Source organism: Pyrus communis, chromosome 7, assembly GCF_041283825.1.
Source record: "Pyrus communis isolate YQ-2024b chromosome 7, ASM4128382v1, whole genome shotgun sequence".
Classification (NCBI taxonomy): Eukaryota; Viridiplantae; Streptophyta; class Magnoliopsida; order Rosales; family Rosaceae; genus Pyrus; species Pyrus communis.
The window spans coordinates 949,162-969,470 of NC_142571.1; the positions used below are offsets into that span (position 1 = coordinate 949,162).

General features: G+C 36.5%; 1 protein-coding gene across 1 annotated transcript; it reads right to left on the bottom strand.

The window, feature by feature from the left end:
* Positions 1-5,727: 5,727 nt before the first annotated feature.
* Positions 5,728-12,995, bottom strand: LOC137735065 (DNA topoisomerase 2). Its single transcript, XM_068474434.2, has 19 exons — positions 12,330-12,995; positions 11,525-11,817; positions 11,358-11,424; positions 10,996-11,266; positions 10,712-10,911; positions 10,412-10,621; positions 10,175-10,288; positions 9,561-9,671; positions 9,299-9,463; positions 8,866-9,207; positions 8,632-8,765; positions 8,180-8,534; positions 7,901-8,087; positions 7,756-7,805; positions 7,239-7,667; positions 6,991-7,153; positions 6,814-6,881; positions 6,598-6,706; positions 5,728-6,466 (listed from the first exon to the last, which is right to left on the bottom strand). The coding sequence occupies exons 1-19, from the start codon at positions 12,906-12,908 to the stop codon at positions 5,910-5,912; spliced, it is 4,404 nt and encodes a 1,467-aa protein (XP_068330535.2). The 5' UTR covers positions 12,909-12,995; the 3' UTR covers positions 5,728-5,909.
* Between the last annotated feature and the right edge of the window lie 7,314 nt (positions 12,996-20,309).

The following is a 20,309-nucleotide window of genomic DNA, read 5'->3' on the forward strand; positions in this document are numbered from 1 at the left end:
CGATGGCCCTAATTTGCCTTTTAATTCAAGAACTGGTAGTATCTCTATAAATGAGTACATGAGGCTATAGAATGATACGTTCTCATGCCACAAACAAGTACCTACAACAGAATCTTGTTGCACATCTTTGGGCCAAAGGAAGCGTGGAGTAGGCGTTTAAGTTTTATGTTGTTAAATGTTTTTTTTTATGTTGTATAATTTGTATGTTGGTTAATGTTATTTAATGTTGTTTCATGTTATTTTATTTAATTTAATGTTGTATAACGGCTTAGGAAGTTATAGGAAAAAAATATAATTTAAAAAAAATATGAAACAAATTTTGTGAAATAGAAGTTATAGGATAAAAATAGAATTTAAAATAAAATAAAATAAATTTTGTGAAATAGAAGTTATAGGAAAAAAATAGAATTTAAAAAAAAATATGAAACAAATTTTGTAAAATAAAAGTTATAGGAAAAAAATAGAATTTAAAAAAAAATATGAAAAATATAAGTTATAAGAAAAATTTTGTAAATAAAAAATAATAATAGAACTGTAAAAAAAAAAATATATTCAAATGCAACGGCTAGCTGATGTCAACTAGCCGTTGTCAACTAGCCGTTACATTTGAATTTTTTCTTAAGCATTCTTGTCGGTTATAACTGACAGGAAAGCTGATTTTTCTGGCCAACCCTGGGTTGGCTGGTTGCAGCCAGCCCTCCAACCCTCTCCAATTCCATGGGGCCCTCTCAGATTCCACAGCCCTCTGGCCTCGCCCTTGGTTGGAGACGGTTTTCGGGTTATTTTCGGCCCTTTGGACCCTTCGGTTGGAGATGGGCGAAGTGCGTTTGAATGCACGAAGCAGAAAGGGGTGCGTACTGCTCCAGACAGGCATTTTTATTTTATTTTATTATTATTTGAATGAGCGGGAGAGTTTGAAACTATGACAATTTAAGAGATAAAGAGTTTCGAACACGGAACATGTATTGTAGAAACCTAATACTTTATTCACTAGGATACTGACCACATACAACATTCGACGAATGTTAGAAGGTGTGATGGAAGAAAAGATTAACATTTTTCACTCTTATTTTCTTAAAATGATCGAGACATTCATTTCAAAAAAAAAAAAAAAAAAAAACCTCTTCGATTTAGATACCATTTAGTTATTCTTATGAATCAAAGAATGGAAGAAAAGATTAACATTTCTTTTTCACTCTTATTTTCTTAAAATGATCCAGACATTCATTTGAAGAAAAAAAAATCATTCAATTTATGTACCATTTAGTTATTCTTACGAATCAAACAAATTACCTCTCTTAAAAAAGAGAAAACAACTTCGATAAGGCATGTTAATCATAAATTCCGATGATACCAAATATAGAGAAACTCATTGTTTTGATAAATATGAATATCAAAATAGTTAGGTGGAGTTCTGAGGGGAAATGGGAAAGGGAAGGGTGAGGAAGAAGAACCACAATGGCGCTTGATTTCCATTATGACACTAGTCTTTTTTCATAGCTTAAAATAGTTGAATTAAACAAACTTTACCTAAATATGATTTATTTCAGAAGTAAGAAATTTGTAGATCACTATATTTGGATGAGGAAATTTTAGATTACTAAGAAATTTTAAAATGACGGAAATTAAAATGAAGGAATTTTATTTTTTAGAATTTGGAAATTTTCTTGTTTGGTTAACCTAAAAGAACAAGGGAATTTGAATACGGAATTTGTTATTTTTAAACTCTCACTTATAGAAATTTGGAAATGCACCTATTTATATGAAATTTAAACTTGGAAATTGGAAGTCCCAAATTCCAATTTTTTTTTCCACGCATAAATTCTAAATTTATATGTTCATGAATCCAAACAAGAGAATTGATGAATGTTAGTTTATAAATTCTTATTTTTTGTCAAAATTCCAAATTTATTTTTCTCATCAAAACATAGTGTAATGGTTAGTTTTCAATTCACGGAAAAATTTACCTTGTGTAACGATAGGTCATCCCATTTCAAAATAATTTACCTATTTATTTTTCAAATCATGAGATTAACAATAAATAAAACACATGAAGAAACAAAAGTATTTTCATTTTTTGTTTTTTTCACTACTTAAATCACATTGGAACCAATTAAATTAAGATGCAAATGGCTTTTTTTTGTACGTAATTCAGTGAAATTCCTACAAGTGACTTGTTCAAAAAGGTCAACATGCAATAGGTTCTACGTTGTTTTCTATATTTTCTAATTCGTACACGCAGACTTAAATATTTGGCCTCTTTATATATGCATGTCTATCTATATATATTGTTATTAATAAAACCCTCCTTGTCAACTATTTGCCACTTTTTGTCCTATTTTACCCTCATTTTTTGATATACAATACTTACATAAGAAAGGCAAAATAGTAATTTTGTATATTTTACCCTTTTTCCTATTTTACCCTCACTTTTGATACACAATACTTACATAAGGAAGACAAAATAATAATTGTGTATCTTTTGATAAAATGACAATCATATTTCTATTTTTTTTATTTTACCCTCATTTTTAATACACAATATGTAAGGATAATAAAACAGTAATTATGTAATATTAAGATAAAATATTAAAAACTAATCACACTTCTTTTTAAAATAGTAATTTTGTATTTTTTGCCATTTTTTCTTATTTTACCCTCACTTTTGATATACAATACTTACATAAGGAAAGCAAAATAGTAATTGTGTATCTTTTGATAAAATGACAATCATATCTCTATTTTTTCTATTTTACCCTCATTTTTTATACACAATATTTACATAAGAATGACAAAATAGTAATTATGTAATATTAAGATAAAATATTAAAAACTAATCACACTTCTTTTTAAAAATTTAAAAACTAATCACACTTCTTAATAAAAAAAATAAAATAAAATGAAATTATTTACACACAAAGTGTGTGCTCATTGGCTAGTATGTAAAATACAAACAATAGCCCTTCTTTCAAGCAATTGAAATTAGGGGCTTTTAGATCCAGGTCCAAAAATGTAGAGTGTTTTTAGGAGTGAGTCCAGCTATCTAATTATATGTTTTTATTTCTTTTATACTCATTTTACATTTTCTAAAAATATTAAAAATCAATTAAAATCTTCTAATATTATGCATTTTCCAACTCCAAAAGAATATATTTAATATCTTATAACAAAAAAACTAATATACTAACATAAATTTATCTGCAAAACATTCTACCCTAACTCAAGTAACAAATATATGAATGTATATAATACCTATACGTGAGATATGAAACCTAATTAAAAGGTAAAAAAACATAACATACCTACAAGCAAGACACATTAATCTGTGACAGGTTGATTATAAAAAAAGAATCTGTCATATAGGTAGATAAATATAATTAACCTGTGATATAGGTTGATTATTAAAATTAAAAATAAAATCTATAAATGGGGTTTAAAGTAGGAGGAAGAACGAGAAATAACAAAAAGATAAATAAAAAGAAATAAGCAAAGAGATAATTGGGAAGAAATTTGATTTTTATAATAAATCTTATCATTGAACAAATAACTATTGATAATTAGATAATTAAATATAACAAATTGGACTTATTTTAATAAATTGGACTATTCATACTATTGGTTCAAAAAATTGGACTTATATCAAGTTTCCCCTTGAAATTATGGAATTGCTTCATTGATTTGAGCCTTGGAGATGGAGTCTTTGAATTCGTGGAAAATCGATTGAATAAATTGCATGACTATAAAATCTTTTCAAATTTTCATTTCATCGATTATTAGAAAATTTATTTGCAGTTAAGGTGAGTTGGCCAAATGAATAGATTTTTCAGTGTGTTCAAAGTACAAGTATATACGTCATCTATCATTATACAATTGGAGAAACACTTAAAAAAAAATTCCCTCAATTTGTATAATGACATGTAACGTATTGTTCTGTATTCTAGGCACATTGAAAAATCTCTCGACCAAAGGTAATGTATCTGCTCCTAAAATAAAATTTGAATCCTCATCCGTGTACATTAGCATAAATTTAAAACATTTTGTTTAGCCGGAGGAAAGTCAACATGCAAATAGTTTCTAACAGTTGAAGCCGAGTAATATATGAAATCCTGAAAAAAATAAAAAAAAATAACAAAAAAAAAGGGCTCAAGATTCTTTTTAAACAATAAAATTGTTTGGTTGATTGGATTAAAGCTCTGTCCATCTACGAGAAACAAAGAAAGAAAAGCCGAATAAGTGCCGGACACACATCCCATACAATTCATCGAAACCAAACTGTTTGATCCCTCTTCTTCTTCCCTTTTGGCCATATTCCACCATGAACAATATTTGACCGCTGAAAATTCAGCAGCCATTCTTATTTTTTTATCCAATTAGATTTAGACATGTCTTCAAACAATTGAAATTGTAAACACAAATTGAACATGTGTTCAAATCTGATTGGGTTAAAGCATGAGTAGTTGCTGAATTTTCAGCAGCCAAGTATTGTACTTCCACGATTGTGATTCCTACGTCATTATCGTCATACCTCCGAAGGAAGATGCATGTTCATGTACGTGCTATTAAATATTAATTGTATGCATTATTAATTTGAGATATTGTCATTTGATGTTAGCAAGTTTTCGGAATCATGAAACAAAATTACTTACAAAAGGATACATCACTATGGTGATATCTCTAAATAATAATGCTGAGCCACATGTATGTTATTAGTTTGAAATATTATCACCTAATGTTGGTAAATCCTAGGAAACCAGACATCAATTTGTGCAAACACAATCCATTATCGAAAACTCAATCTCTAAAATGCTTATGTAGCCTCGGTTGTATACACATTCGAAATGCATTCACCTTTATTACGGATGTATACAACTTTTTCTCTTTATCACTCATCAAATCACACAATAAGTGATATAGAGATATGACGTGATGAGCATACCACCCGCTTAGAAGGCAGATTCTCTCCCCGATTGGAGTACTATCGAGTGGGAAGATCAAGCAAGAGTAGGGTAGGCTTATAAAAACAATAATATGGCCATCAACAATTTTGAGAAAATGACTGCTTTAGCTTACTTGTTGACTCAAGCAACAAAAGAGAAAAGCAAAAGCGTAAACCACAACTTTTTTTCTAGTCAAATTTGCTTTACTTTCTTCACAAGACTCTAAGGTTTCGTATTCAACTTAAATCCAATTTTTTAAACTTAAAATCACTTTTTAAATTATAAGCCTTAAAATTTTATTTAATATGACTATTTTTTAAAATTAAACTCAAGACTAATTTAAAAAATATATATTCTATTTCTTAAAACACCAAAAGTGAATTTAAAAAAATTTTAAACTTAAAATTCACTTTTTTTTTCTCTCTCCTCTCGTCACACTCCGATTCTCTCTCTCCCCTTTTCTTCTCGGACGCTACTTCACTACTGAAATGTTCCGCAGCCAAGTCTTATTCTTTCTTCTCTCTCATCCTTCCCGTTTTTTCTTCTTTCTCTCTCCTCCAATCTGATACCTTCTTTTTCTTTCTCTCTCCCTGTCTATCACTTTCGATCCTCTCCGATCCTCTATCACCTCTGATCCTCTCTCTTCTTTCTCTCTCCTCCAATCTTTTTTTACAAACAAGTTTTTAAGTTCTAAAGAAAATAGTTTTTAAGAAATGTTTTGAAAAATGATGAAATTTTTTCAGTAGGATACCCAACAAACCGTAAGATTCTCCAAATCGTCTCTATCAAGTTTTTGGAAAATGAGTTATATTTCACAGATCAAACTTAAAACTAAAATCGTCAATTTCGGCTTATCAGCACGATAATAATATCCTCAAATCTCAGTTACAAGTTTAATCCCAAAGACGCAACTCAAAATGTGGATAGGGGGAATGAGCTAGAATTCCCATGGCAAAGACAATAACTGCTACTCTAATCCTCATCAATGTCATCAACTGCATCAAAGTCGGAATCTTCGCTGGCCGGCTCACTCTCGGAGTCACTCGACACGTACCTAGTCTGCCTGCGATTCGCCCTCTGAGGTCTTGCTCTTGCTGCAACTGGAGCTTCACTTCTTTCTTCAATGGAAGGACTGTCCACCTTGTCATCACTTTCAGTCATCTCGTCTGCCAAACCAACTCTGCCAATCACAGAACCGCTTTTCGTGTTGAATGGTGATGCCCTCATCTTCCTCACTTTCGGCTCTGGTGAAGCCCTGGAACTCTCAGCAGGCTTCAACATTTCAGTTAAAAGCTTCTGGCCTGATGAAGTTTGAGGCTGCTTCTTGTTAGCTGCTGCGCCTCTCTTCTTTGCCGCCACAGGGGGTTTTGATGCTACCACCTTTGGCTTTCCAGCCGCTTTTTTCCTTCCCCCCTTTGGCGCAGCTGCTATTTCTTCTTCAAAATCATCGTCACTGTCCATTTGCATGGCCACCTTTTTGTTAGCTTGTTTCTTCTGGACTGGTTCTTGTGGCACTTCAGTATCGTTGCCTGTCACAGTAAACTAAGTTAATCCACAACTTGCTGAGGAAACAAATAGTTATGCTGATTTCCTCATAAGCTAAAAATCGAAAAGGATTTAGGCTGATTTCTCTAGATAAGTAGTGAAATGTTATCACTACCTGCTGAATTTTCAGGAGACGAATCAAGGTTATAGGCAGCAAGTCTTTCTTTCAGTTCAAGCACTTCGTCGTCATCGTCATCACTCAAAACTACAGAGGATCTCACTTGCTGCATAACAAACATAAAAACATAAGTTCCGGCTTCTTGTGTACGGCAGTTTTGTTCCATTAAGAACGTTAAACAAAAAATTAAAAATATAAAACAGCAGCTCAGACCTTGTTGGCAGCAGGAGCTTTCTTTGGACCTGCTCCTCCTCTCTTTTTCACTACCTCGGGATCTTTCTCTGACAAAGCAAGCAGATGATATTATGAGTAATGTAATCCGAAATTCCAGTGATGAAATAATATCTGTGGGCTATTTTAAAAGAAAGCTTTTAACTAATCGAGTGTTACCTATTTCCATCACAGAACTGGAAGCCTCTGCATTGTTGGCCTTCTTAGTATTTTTCCGTGGTTTAGGTGCTTGTTTAGAAGCCTTAGAAGCAGGTACATTTTTCACTTGGGTTCTTGCTTTCTTTTTTGCCTCCTCTGCCAAAGCCTCACTTTTCTCCAGTTCCTGATATGAATGACAATATGTCAGACAAAGGACAAAAGAAAATTGAAGAAAAAATTGTGAAATAGAATCAAATTTTAGTACATACATCAAGTTCCATTTCAAGAGCATCAAGATCCTTCAACCACAGTGACCTTGGTGTTGATTTTTTCAACTCATCAACCTCTGCATTGGCCTTATCCCTATCAGCCAATAGGGACTGAACCCTCTCGATGGTCAAGGTCCCAATTGCCATGGATATTAGATACTCATAGTCACTAATTTGTGCTCCCTTTTCAATGGCAGCCTCGGAGTTCTCTTCTGCATCTTCTGTATTTTCAGTTGCCCCTGCAACTTCTGGCTCTAGGGATTTGGTTTTCTTCGGAAAGGGAGTAAAACCTTTCTGTTGGAGCTCAAGGAATAGATCAGCTCTCTTTCTATTGCTCACAATGATCTCTCCATTTACAACACCAAGGATAAACCTAACCTTGTTCTCCAATTTTAACAGTTCCAACTCAAGGTTCTCCAATAGCACTTTCTGCATGCATAATAGAAAACCAGTTAACAGTCGTAACTCAGGCCAACAATATAAACACCTTTATATTGATGGGCACAAATGAAGTCACCTTTCTTTCCTCATAGAATTCAAGTCTCAGGTGAAAAAAGTCCTCAAGAACTGCAGAAAGAAAAAACAACAGACAGAAAGTCTGGTTATATAAATTGTACAAGCAGGAGTAGAGAGAAGAAAAGAACGTGCTGAAAAACTCATACTTTGTTCTGGAGTGTCATATTTCTTTATCACGCCTTTTCGATCAAACAGGTGCATATTACTCGTGCTTATGCTGGTGGTCAGCTTAAATTTCTTCAGCAAACCCTCTGGCTTGGCTGCCATCAGTTTCTCCTCACGCAAGTGGACTATGATGTCTACAGTACTGTGATCACTGTGCTGTGTGAAACCCTGCAGCATACATAATTTCAATTAGGAACTAAATCATCTGGAACACATTTTAATCAAATATTGCAACTGTCAAGAAATTTAGGTGACTTTACCTCAACGAACGGATCCTTGGCTTTATCATTTCCTTCAGAGATGGACTCAAGGAATTCCTTATAATCTTGAGTCCACCTACGGATTGGCAACTCCAAAATCCTAAGTGATGTCTCACTGACTTCCTCTATGATCCCACAAGCAGTGTAGCTCACACCAGAATCCTTAACAGTTTTCTCAATGGTTCCAGTAAATCCTCTGTACCAGGGATCCATTGGCACCATTGCATCACCATCAAGCAAACGCCTCACATTTGCAACAATGTCTCTCGGGTTATAATTAGGAATGTACGAGCTCCACCCTGTCCCAATTCCTTCACTACCATTAACAAGCACTGTTGGAATAATTGGCACATACCTATACAACACAAACCATTGTTAAGCTAAGTACATTCATTCTCCATTTGTTATTCTAAAAGCAATGTTCTCATTCTACAGGGAAAAGTTAAAAATACCAAGTGGGTTCAATAGATTGCCCATCTTCATTCAAGTAGTCAAGAAGTCTGTCATCATCCTTTGAGAAAAGGAACCTTGTAATATGAGAAAGGCGAGTATATATATAACGAGCGCTTGCATGATCTTTGCCTCCCTAAAGTAGCAAAATACAAATGTAAATAGAAGATATCGGAATAACACAACATGAAGAGCTTAAATTTTATTAAATATTTGGCATGCATGGTTAATCTCACCAAGTTACGGGTACCAAATTGACCATTTGGTTGAAGAAGATTGATATTATTGCTCCCCACAAAATCCTGTGCCATCCCAATAATGGTACTTGCAAGACTCTGCTCGCCATGGTGGTAGGCAGAATGCTCAGACACATAACCAGAAAACTGGGCAACTTTTGCTTCCTTGACAAAGTTCCTCTTAAAAGAGCTAAAGAGAATCTTCCTTTGACCTGGCTTCAAGCCATCAACCATTGACGGAATAGACCTTTGCAGGTCCGCCATGGAAAACTGTATAAGTTCCTTGTGAACAAAGTCACTGTACTTAACAAGCTTCTCCTTCTGATCAAGATGTACTCCAGGCTGCAAATACAGAAGGTTCAACTGTCTCAATTAAAAATGATATAGCATAATCATTTCCCAAATACAAAAGCAAATTGCCAGAACTTCCCACCTCAAACTGCCGAAGCCAATTCTTCCTCTCTTCTATTTTCTTTTTACTGAAAGCAAGCTCAATTGCCTCCCCATCACGCTCATCTATCCAAATAAAATCTTTCTTGTGCTGAGCAAGATTTTGAAAATAGTCCCTTCCTTCCTTAGACGTGCTTGTTCCCAACCCCTAAATGGACATAAGTGTAAGTAGAAGAATACGAATAAACTTCAGAAACATGGTACGATTTCTAGTATGCCTCTACTTACATAAAGTGATCACAAACCTTATAATATTTTATGGACCAGCCACTTGCATTGCCCCTCAAACTTTCCTTCCATGCCTCATACTCAGGCATGGAGTAAAATGCAAGGGTATTCCCCCTTTTGTGCGTTGCCTGTACAGAAATAATACAACTTGTAATAGTCTTTCAAAAACAACCCATCAGTTAGACCAACTCCAATAGTGGGCTAAAAGCCAAATTACCCTCCAAAATTTCTCCCCAAACCCACTCCAACCCAAGGGGAAAATTTTGGCTAAATGCTAAATGCTAAACCAAGGCCAAATTCCCCCCAAAATTTAGCCCAGAAATCGGAGTGTCATCCAATATTTATCGGAATTTAAATTTTTTTAGAATAAAATGTTTATAAAATTAATTTATGATAGTCTACATATTAATTTTTTTTTTTTTAAAGTTTAATTTAATAAAAAAAAAAAGCTTAAGTTCATTCTTTAATAATGCTGGGCTAAAATTTTAGGCTAGAACGGTTGGAGCAGAAAAACTGTTTTTGGGCTAAAAGCTAAATTTTCCGGGCTAAAATATTTGGCTTTTAACCCAACCATTGGAGATGGTCTTATGCTGAAGTTACAAAGCAAACTAGCGAAGTCAAGTAAACCAACCTTGACAATCGGAGTTATGAACTCAACCAAAAAAGATGGAATTTTAAGCAGCGATGGCCAGAAGGAATGAATGAAATTGATAAGGAGACCCTTGATGTGGGAACCATCATGGTCCTATATAAACATAGAAACTAAGCTTCCATTAGTGATCAGACAGAAAACGACAAACTCTTAAGATTGCACATAGAAATCCAAACAAGAATAAAACCAAAAGAAAATAAGTTAAAGGCATTCAACCTGATCAGTCATAATCATCAGACTACCATATCTTAAAGACTTAAGACTGGTATACTCTTTATCTTGCTGCAGTCCAAGAATCCTCTTGATATTCTTAATTTCCTCATTATCCCTGACCTGAGTGGCACTAGCTTCTCTTACATTGAGCAGTTTACCTCTCAATGGAAAAACACCATAATGATCTCTACCCACAACAGCAAGCCCCGCCATCTGTTTACGATAGGTTCTGTTAATCTATTGCAGAAAGGAAGCCAAACAAATCAAGTAATTGTACCAATATTGTAAAACTTAAAAACTTACTGCAAGAGCCTTAGCCGAGTCTCCTTCTGTCAATATCAAAGTACACTTCTCAGAATTCTTCCCTCCAGCATAGTTAGCATCCTCAAGCTTGTTGATATTATGAACCCTCTCTGTTTTAGTTCCATCAGTTTTCTTCAGGTCTTTGTTCTGTTTAAAATTTGCCCAAGAGAGAAGACTATCCACAATTCCAGACTTTGCAACTGCAAATTAATCAGCATACGAAAATCAAGATTATCTGAGTCTAGTATAGTTGAACAATTTGAAATACGGTTGCATTTGCATACCCTTATTTAAGAACGCTGGTGTAAGTTCACATTTAGATCCGAAACTATTTGGGCGTATCGTGAGAGTTTCCTTTGTTTGGGAATCAAATGCAGGGTTGTCAATAAGAGCATTGACAAAGACCCACAGATAATTCTTCACATTATGGGCTTTGAGGTTAGCATTCTTGTTCTTCTTATTTACAATATTCATCACATGGTTCGTGATCTGATCTGTTACGTAATTCACATGAGTTCCACCCTTGATTGTTGCAATTCCATTCACAAAACTGACCTGGTAAAAATAGAATTGAAAACTTGAGATTGACAATTCTAAAGTGTACAGAACATGGTAATTTCACTGATTCAAATAGTTTTGTTCAAACCTGTTGAAACTGCCCGTCGCTGAGACTCACGCAAATCTCCCACCTATCATTGACTTTCTCCGTCAACCTGTCAAATGAATAGACACAGTTAGCAAATCCCCAACACAAATAGAAAAAAAAAAAAGGAAGAACAAATCGGGACAAGAAGTGCAATTCATTACAAAAACCTTAGAAGGGGAGCATCTCTTGATTTTCCGGCCGATTGTAAGTAGAGGTCAACATAATCAAGAAATGACTTTACAGGGACCCTCGTTCCATTCAGATCAACCTTCACCGTCTTTCCGAGGCATCCGGCCAAGTCAATTACTCTCTTTTGCATCAACGCCACCACATCATCTTCCAGATGGGTCATATTAAACTTGGACAGGTCGGGCTTATATGTAACCCTGGTCCAGTTCTCACTCTCTTTGCACTTTGTGATGACTGGCGCAGTTTTGTTCCCCATGTTGTTGGTGAACACCTGAAATCAGCAAGATCAGATTATTCAACTGACACAATGAATGAACACAATATCACTGCCAAATGCCTGCAGCAATGTTTGGTCAGGCAGAATTCGGAATCCATTTCAAACCCATCGAAATATGAATCATAACATTTTAGCATTTTGTTTTCCTTACCAACTAAAAGGATCTTATGGGAAACAAGGACATTATTTTTCATCGGAGAATCAAAGATAAGAATAAGATGAGAGAAAACCAGTTAAGGTGGTTTCAACAGGTGAACCAAACACTCATAGTTGCTCCGGTTAGAAGATGTGATTATGAGACAGAGATTAAGGGGAAAACGGGTAAAAGAAGACCTAAGAAGACTTGAAAAGAGACTATAAGAAAATACATAGAGTACGTGGAACTAACAGAAGAATTAGCGCAAAATCGAGTGTAATAACGTTGTCGGTGGGATAAGGATTTATATTTGTTGTTGTTGGAGTACACATCAAACGTCAAAAAAATTAGAGAATCCATAATTTTATACCTGCTTATACTTCTTCTGTCGCATTCCGTCCGCCGTCTCGATGATGAACTCGGTGGAGAAGATGTTCGTAAGCTTGGCGCCGTAGCCATTGCGTCCACCGGTGGTCTTCTTCACCGTATCGTCGTAATTGCTACTGGTCAGGAGGTGCCCGAAGATCAACTCCGGGACGTAGACCCTTTCCTCCTGGTGAATCTCGACAGGAACTCCAGCGCCGTTGTTGTAGACGCTGATGGAGTTCTGCTCGACGTCAATGGTGACTTTGACGGAGTCCATGGACGGATCTCGCTGTTTGTTATCGGCGGCGTTGACGAGAATTTCGTCGAAGATCTTGTACAGGCCGGGAACGTAGGTGATGGAACGGTTGACCATCTCGCCATTTTGGTAGACCCAGAGGTTCGAGGTGTGCTTCTCGATCGACCCAATGTAGGTATCGGGTCGGAGCAAGATATGCTCCAGCTGGCTCTTCTTCTGGTACATTTCTTCGATAGTCTTGCCTTTTCCGCCGCCATCGGTGGGGGCTGGGTGGTCGATGTTGGCGTTGTTACTGGTTTGGAGCGGGCGTTTCTTCTCGATCGCCATGGTTGGTGGAGTTTGGAGGAGGCGGATGATTCTAGAGTGAGGAAATGAGTGAGGGGGAGGGAGGAATTAGGAATTTATGGGTGGCATGCAACGGTCGATTAGGTATTTGAATTCGAATTTCAAATGGAAGGATTTTGGGCGCGGTGTTTGAAATGTTTGAATGGGAAATCGGACGGATGGGGTTCGAGTTTGAAGAATCACGGTGGATGATGAAGGAGAAAGGGAATCTTATAGGAAGGCGTTGAATCTCAGTTGACTGAATAGGTGCGTGCGATAATGGGATTTGTTTATGGACACTTTTTATCAATGGGATAATTTTCTACCATCCTATTCTCATTTCCATCCATCTTCTCTTTTTACACATTATTTTTTGTTTTATTATATTTATAAAAAAATTAATATAAGATGTTGACATGTCTTAACCGTCACTTTTCAAATAGGAGGACATGAAATGATAAAGAGATTAGAAGGATATAGAATCCTCCTCCATGGGATGAACGTCAAGAAACTAAAGGCTAGAGGTCTCAACAGCGTCTCTCACTAGAAAATGCGGGTAACACGTATAAATTTAATCAAAATGTACATTAATTAGTTCATCAATTATAAAATTCATCTAACGATACATTTCGATTGGGTTAAGTGTTAAAACATATAGCTTTTCCCTTCTATTTCCTCCTCCCCAATTTCTCTTCAACCCTTGTTCATTGGGTTAAGTGTTAAAACCTTTAAAAAAAAAAAAAACTCAAATTGCCCCAAGATTTAGCCCAAAATTAGTGGTAGAGCCCACATTTGAGAATGGAAAACAGAATGTGAAGCCCAAACGCCCAAAACCCACGCTTAGACGTGCCAGCCTAGCACCCAGCTAGACCTCACCCACATAGGCGTGCCCCCCTCTTGTCGGGCGCAACAATGAGCCCAACGACTCTTTTTTCTGATCCAATGGCCACAATTCAAATGGACCAACAGTCCAAATGTGTGTGTGTGTGTGTATATATACATATTTGTTTTATATTTATAGTTTCATTGAATCCAACAGCTGATATCTAATATGATCAAATCTAATGATATAAAAAAAGATCTAACAGCCCAAATTTAAATCTAACTGCTAAAATAATTAAAAAAAAATTATTTAACTCAAAATTCATCCAAATTTAGTGATTTTTCAATATTTATCGGAATCTAAATATTTTTAGGTTAAAATGTTTATAAAATTAAATTAGGATAGTGTACATAATTTTTTTTTAAAAAAATAGCCTAAATTTATTCTTTAATAACCTCAGGCTAAAAACTTTAGACTATAAGGGTTAGAGGAGAAAAGCTTATTCTGGATTAAAACCTAAATTTTTTGGGCTAAAAATTTTAGATTTTACTCTAAGGGTTGGAGATGGTCTTATGGAGTCAAGCAGAGTGTGAGAATGTGAAGGTCAAAGAGTTACACATTGTTGAAATAAGAAATCTTGCAATGACTTATAAGAGGTTGGATTATCCCATATATTATCAATTTGTTTTATGATAAAATTTCAACTTTCTTCACAGAGACGTCTGCTAATTCATATAAAGAATGAGGGCTGGGAAAACTTTGCCATACCCTACAAGCATTAAGCCAATCCCTAAGAACATGAGTAGCATATTCACATTCCTTTGCATGAGTGGAATGAAAATAGTTAGTAGTCAACCTCCTATTTAGATCTTTGCTTATTAGCTAGGAGTAGGATTCTCTACCCTCCTAATCTCTTTACCCTTTCATCCCCTCCTATTTGAACGGTCACTGTTAAGCCACATCAACATTTTATATTGATTTTTTATAGAGATAATAAGACAAAAAGTAATGTGTGAGAGGAAGTGATGGAAGAGGATGTGAATATAAGGGTAGTGAATCCTCCTCTTTAATTAATAGCTGAGCTCCATCTATAAACGTTTCCCAAGTACGGGAGGTCTCACCCAACATCGAAGAGGTCACATACAATTTTGGTTACAGGTTTTGCCTCCAATTTAATTTGGATCACCGGTATATTTATTTTGAGAAATGCTAAGGGGCTTCTCTAAGTATGATTCTTTACGAACTCTCTGCTACTTACAATTTAACGTCAATTTATGTATTAAAATTATAAAATATTATGTTAGAAACATAATTAGTATATATTAACCAAAGTTAGTTAAAAGAAAGGTAGTTAGAGTTGAGGTTGTTAAGAAGGATAAGATGGTAATTGAGTAAGGAGGTTAGAGGGTAATATTGTATTTGTGATTGTGACTTGTTAGTACATATAGCCACTTAGTCTTCCATAGAATGTAAGAAAGCTTTTGTGAGACTTCTTCACTTTACTAAGAAATCTAAGAATCATTTCTTCTCTTCTACTTCTCTCATATTCTGTGTAGTTTTAGAATCATATTTCTGTTAACATGGTATCATCGCCGGTCTTGGTTTGTCGCCATTTCCGATCCTGAAGAATTCTTCCGCTGTTATTCGTTGTGGGCTCTGGGCGATCAGAGGTCAGACGACTGGGTTTCTGGCGTTTGGAATTGCACAGGCTTCAGATTTTGGGGATTTTGCGTTGTGTATCAGGTGACATTGTTTCTGTTCTAATGCAATAATATGTGGATGTTATGAAATCGTGATCAGTGTGTTTTGTATGAGATCTGGGTTTGGTTTTGTTTTCGTTCTTGATCAGTTGTTTTCAGGAAGTATCATTCTTTCTGTGTATTCTTTCTGTGTTTCTTGGAGTATCATTCTCTAAGAATTGACGTCTGTGTTAAAGAAAGTTTTTGCTTTTCTGGATCTTGGAGTATCATTCTCCTATGCCGTTGTGAATCTTGGAGTGTTAGTCTCCTCAGAAATCAAGATTTGAGTATTTCTTGGTGTGCATTTGTTTGTTGTGTGATATTCTTACTGCATTGGTGTTTAGATATGGCGTCTTCATCGTTTAAAGTCGAGAATTTACTGGGAATGTTAACTATCAAGTTACGGGATGATAATTTTGTCAAATGGACGTTTCAATTTCAGGCAGTTCTTAAAGGCTATAAACTTTTTGGCTATTTTGATGGTTCAATAGGGTGTCCATCGAAGTATGTGGTTACAGAATCAGGGATAGCATCTGAGGTTACATCGGGTTATGTTGAATGGGAGTCGATGAATATGGCGTTATTAAGCTTGTTACTGGCAACTCTTACAGATGAGGCTATGGAGTATGTTTTGGGGTGTAGAACTGCATTTGAGGCTTGGAATAATCTGGTGGATAGGTATGCATCAGTTTCTAAGTCTAGGGTGAATCATCTTAAAACTGAGTTGCATACTATTCAAAAGGGTACAGATACTGTGGATAAATATCTGTTGCGATTGAAGAATATTAGGGATCAGTTAACTGCAGCTGGTGAGTTAATTTCTGATAATGACATTATAATTGCTGGCTTGGCAGGTTTGCCTAAGGAGTACTCGGTTATAAGAACTGTGATATTGGCTAGGGAGTCTTCTATTACTTTAAAAGAATTTAGGGCACAGTTGTTGGGTGCTGAGAAGGAAATTGAGGGTGAGATAAACTTGTTGTCTCAAAATATGTCAGCTTTGTATGTTCATAGTATGCATTCTTCTGGTGTAGGATCTTCCTCTGGGTCTGGTTCCACATCTCATCCTGCAGAGCATAGCCATATTCCTTCCACTACTGGGGGCACTATAACTCAGTCTCTTTATGCTGGACCTGCCCCACCAGTCCCTCCTGCATCACAACCATACTTGCAGCCCTTTCCTCAGCATTTTTCCCATCCATTTCCTCCTGATCCTTCAGCGTTTTATCCACCATCTTATGGTTTTGGTTTTATGAGTCCTAATAATGGTCCACGGCCTCAGTTTGGACATAAGTCGTTCCATGGGTCAAGCTACAGAGGTCATAACAATTTCAAGTCAACTGGTGGGTCTAAAGGCAAATCTTTTAACTCTAGTAGTTCTTCTGGGTTTCCAGCTACTACTGCAAGACAGAATGGGTCTAATGTGTGGTCTAGGAACACTGATACTCGATCTACTGTGGTGGTTGAATGTCAGATATGTAATAAACGGGGCCATACTGCAGTGAACTGTTTTCGAAGGAATTCACCTATGCCATCTCCAGGTTTTAGTGTTAAGTGTCAGATATGTGGCAAGAAGGGGCATTCTGCTCTGGAATGTTATCACAGAAGTAACTATGCTTATCAAGCCCAACCACCACCTCCTTCTTTCAATGCTATGGTTGCATAACATTCAACAGAATTTAGTCCTAATGATGCTTGGATGGTTGACTCTGGAGCTTCTCATCACATCACTGCAGATGTTGATTCTCTCAGTCAAGTTACACCATTTCAAGGTTCCGAAACCATAACTGTTGGCAATGGCACAGGGTTATCTATTGCTAATACTGGTTCTACAATTCTGAAAACTAAATCTAGTGATCTTGTTCTTAATAATGTGTTGCATGTTCCATTTATTTCCAGAAGTTTATTGTCTGTACAACAACTTTGTGCTGATAACCATAGTTGGTTTATCTGTGATGACTGTGAGTTCTTTGTGCAGGACAAGAAGACAAGGGAAATTCTGTACCAAGGAAAGAGTAGACCAGGCCAATTATTTCAAATTCCTGTGGTCAAGAGTTCAAAGGGAGTGCACTCTGCAGTTCAGAAGTCATCTGGTTTTCTTGGACAAATGGTCAAATCCAGTCTCTGGCATAAAAGACTAGGTCATCCTACAAATGAAGTAATAGCTGTGATGTTGAAACAGTCTGGTATTTCAGTTGATGTAGATGCTAAGCATAGTATATGTCCTCAGTGTGTCAAGGGTAAAATGTCAAGACTTCCCTTTTCTTCTAGGATTGATAAATGTACCTTTCCTTTTGAGAAGGTTCATACAGACATTTGGGGACCATCTCCTGTAAAGTCCTCAGACGGATATAGATACTATGTAACTTTTCTTGATGAATACACACGGTACACTTGGATTTTCCCACTGTGCAATAAATCAGATTTCTTTTCTGTGTTTGTCAACTTTTACAATTTCATTCATACACAGTTTGGTTTATCTATCAAATGTATACAGTCAGATGGGGGTGGAGAGTATGTCAGTCATTCATTTAAAACCTTTCTTGGTACAAAAGGGATAGAACACCTGCTCTCATGTCCATATACCCCCCAACAGAATGGTGTGGTTGAACGAAAGCATAGGCACATTGTAGAGACTGCAATCACTTTACTGATCACAGCTCAGTTACCAATTGAGTTCTGGTATTTTGCATGTGCCCACTCTGTTTTCCTTATCAATAGAATGCCATGCAAGTCTAATTCTATGGAGTCTCCTTATTATAGACTTTATACTAAACAGCCTGATCTCAAGTCCTTGAAAGTGTTTGGTTGTGCTGTCTATCCTTGGTTAAGGCCATATAATGCTCACAAGTTGCAGTCCAGGTCTGAAATGTGTGTTTTTTTAGGCTATTCCATGGGATACAAAGGGGTGGTTTGTTATAACCCAATCAATCGAAAGTCTATCATCTCCAGACATGTGATATTTGATGAGACTATGTTTCCTTATCTGAATCTTTCAAAGTCAGCACCTGAAGTCCAGTCTGCTAATACCAAGTTTCGATCTGTGCCTGTGGTCATTCCTGCACCTATGCCTATGAGCCATTCAGTTGAGCACACTATCTCTTCTAATGTTTCTCCTCATGAATCTGGTTCTTTGCATCAAGACTCAGAGGTACAGGAATTTGAAAGCCCTTCTGCATCAACACCTACTCTTTCCCCTTCCTCTGGTACAGTTCCCTTGCTTCCTGTCTTAGATCCTGCACAACTACAGGTAATTCTTCCTTTATCCCCTTCTAATGATTTGGCTAGTAATGGTGATGTATCCACTGTCCCTACTGGAATTCAAACAAGACTCAAAATAGGGGCTATATCAAGAAAGGATTATTCTACTTTTGTTGCACATTTTCCTGAATTGTCTTCTCTGCAACTGGACTCTGCTTTGGTCTTGAATACTTCCATGGATTCCTGTGGTTTTTCTTTCCTTGCTGACATTGGAACAGTTGAAGAACCAACAACCTTTAGAGCTGCATCTACTGTTCCTCAATGGCAACATGCAATGCAGGAGGAATTTGATGCTTTAAAGGCTCAAGGGACTTGGAAACTAGTTCCTCTTCCATCAAATAGGGCAGTTATTGGGAGTAAATGGGTGTATAAAGTCAAAAGGAACTCAGATGGCACCATTTCAAGGTACAAAGCACGATTGGTGGCCCAAGGATTCAGTCAACAGGAAGGCTTGGACTACTCTGAGACATTCAGTCCAGTGGTCAGGCATACTACAGTCAGGGTCATTCTTGCTTTGGCAGCACACTTTCACTGGCATTTGAGGCAATTGGATGTCAATAACGTTTTTCTTCATGGTGACCTTGAGGAGGAAGTATATATGAAGCAGCCACAGGGGTTTGTTGATCCTACATCTCCACATCATGTTTGCAGATTGGTTAAGTCCTTGTATGGTCTCAAACAGGCACCACGGGCCTGGAATTCCAAATTCAAAAGTTTTCTCCCTGCCCTTGGGTTTCAAACTGCTTTATCTGACTCTAGTTTGTTTGTAAAGGTTGATGATGGGGATGTTATTCTCCGTCTTCTTTATGTTGATGACATTATTCTCACAGGCTCATCCTCATCTAAGATTCAATCAATTGTCACTGAACTTGCTGAAGTGTTTGAATTAAAGGATATGGGCAGATTAACATATTTCTTGGGATTACAAATTCACTATAAGGCTGATGGTTCGTTACTGGTCACACAGTCACATTATGCTAAGGAGTTACTCAAGAAAGCAGGGATGGAGACTTGTAAATCCACATCAACCCCATCTAAGCCTCATTCTCAGTTACTTGTTCATGAAGGCACTCCTTTAGCTGATCCTACTCATTATCGCAGTATTGTAGGAGCCATTCAGTACCTCACCTTCACTGGTCCTGACATTGCTCACTCTGTTAATGTTGTATGTCAGTATATGACTAATCCCACAGATATGCACATGCATCTGGTGAGGCGCATCCTGCGATATCTGCGGGGCACTTTGGACTGTGGTTTAACCTATACCAGATCCTCTGATTTTACCATTGCTGCATATTCTGACTCTGATTGGGCAGCATATATTAATACACGAAGGTCTATTACTGGTTTTGTTGTGTTTCTTGGATCGAATCTTGTCTCATGGCAGTCCAAGAAACAAGCTACTGTTTCTCGAAGTTCAACTGAAGCTGAATACAAAGCTTTAGCTCACTGTGCTTCTGATGTATATTGGATACGGTCACTACTCAGAGATGTGCATCAGTTTCTTCCACTCCCACCTAAACTTCATTGTGATAATCTTTCTGCTTTGGCTCTGTGCTCAAATCCAGTATTCCATTCTCG

Bases quoted from the DNA above. Each gene is read 5' to 3' on its own strand.
- LOC137735065 (XM_068474434.2), bottom strand. From the start codon at position 12,908: ATGGCGATCGAGAAGAAACGCCCGCTCCAAACCAGTAACAACGCCAAC. The intron at 10,289-10,411 runs GTTGAATGCCTT...ATGTTTATATAG, and splicing joins TGATGATTATGACTGATCAG to GACCATGATGGTTCCCACAT. The intron at 7,154-7,238 runs GTATGTACTAAA...CATTCATATCAG, and splicing joins CTCTTGAAATGGAACTTGAT to GAACTGGAGAAAAGTGAGGC.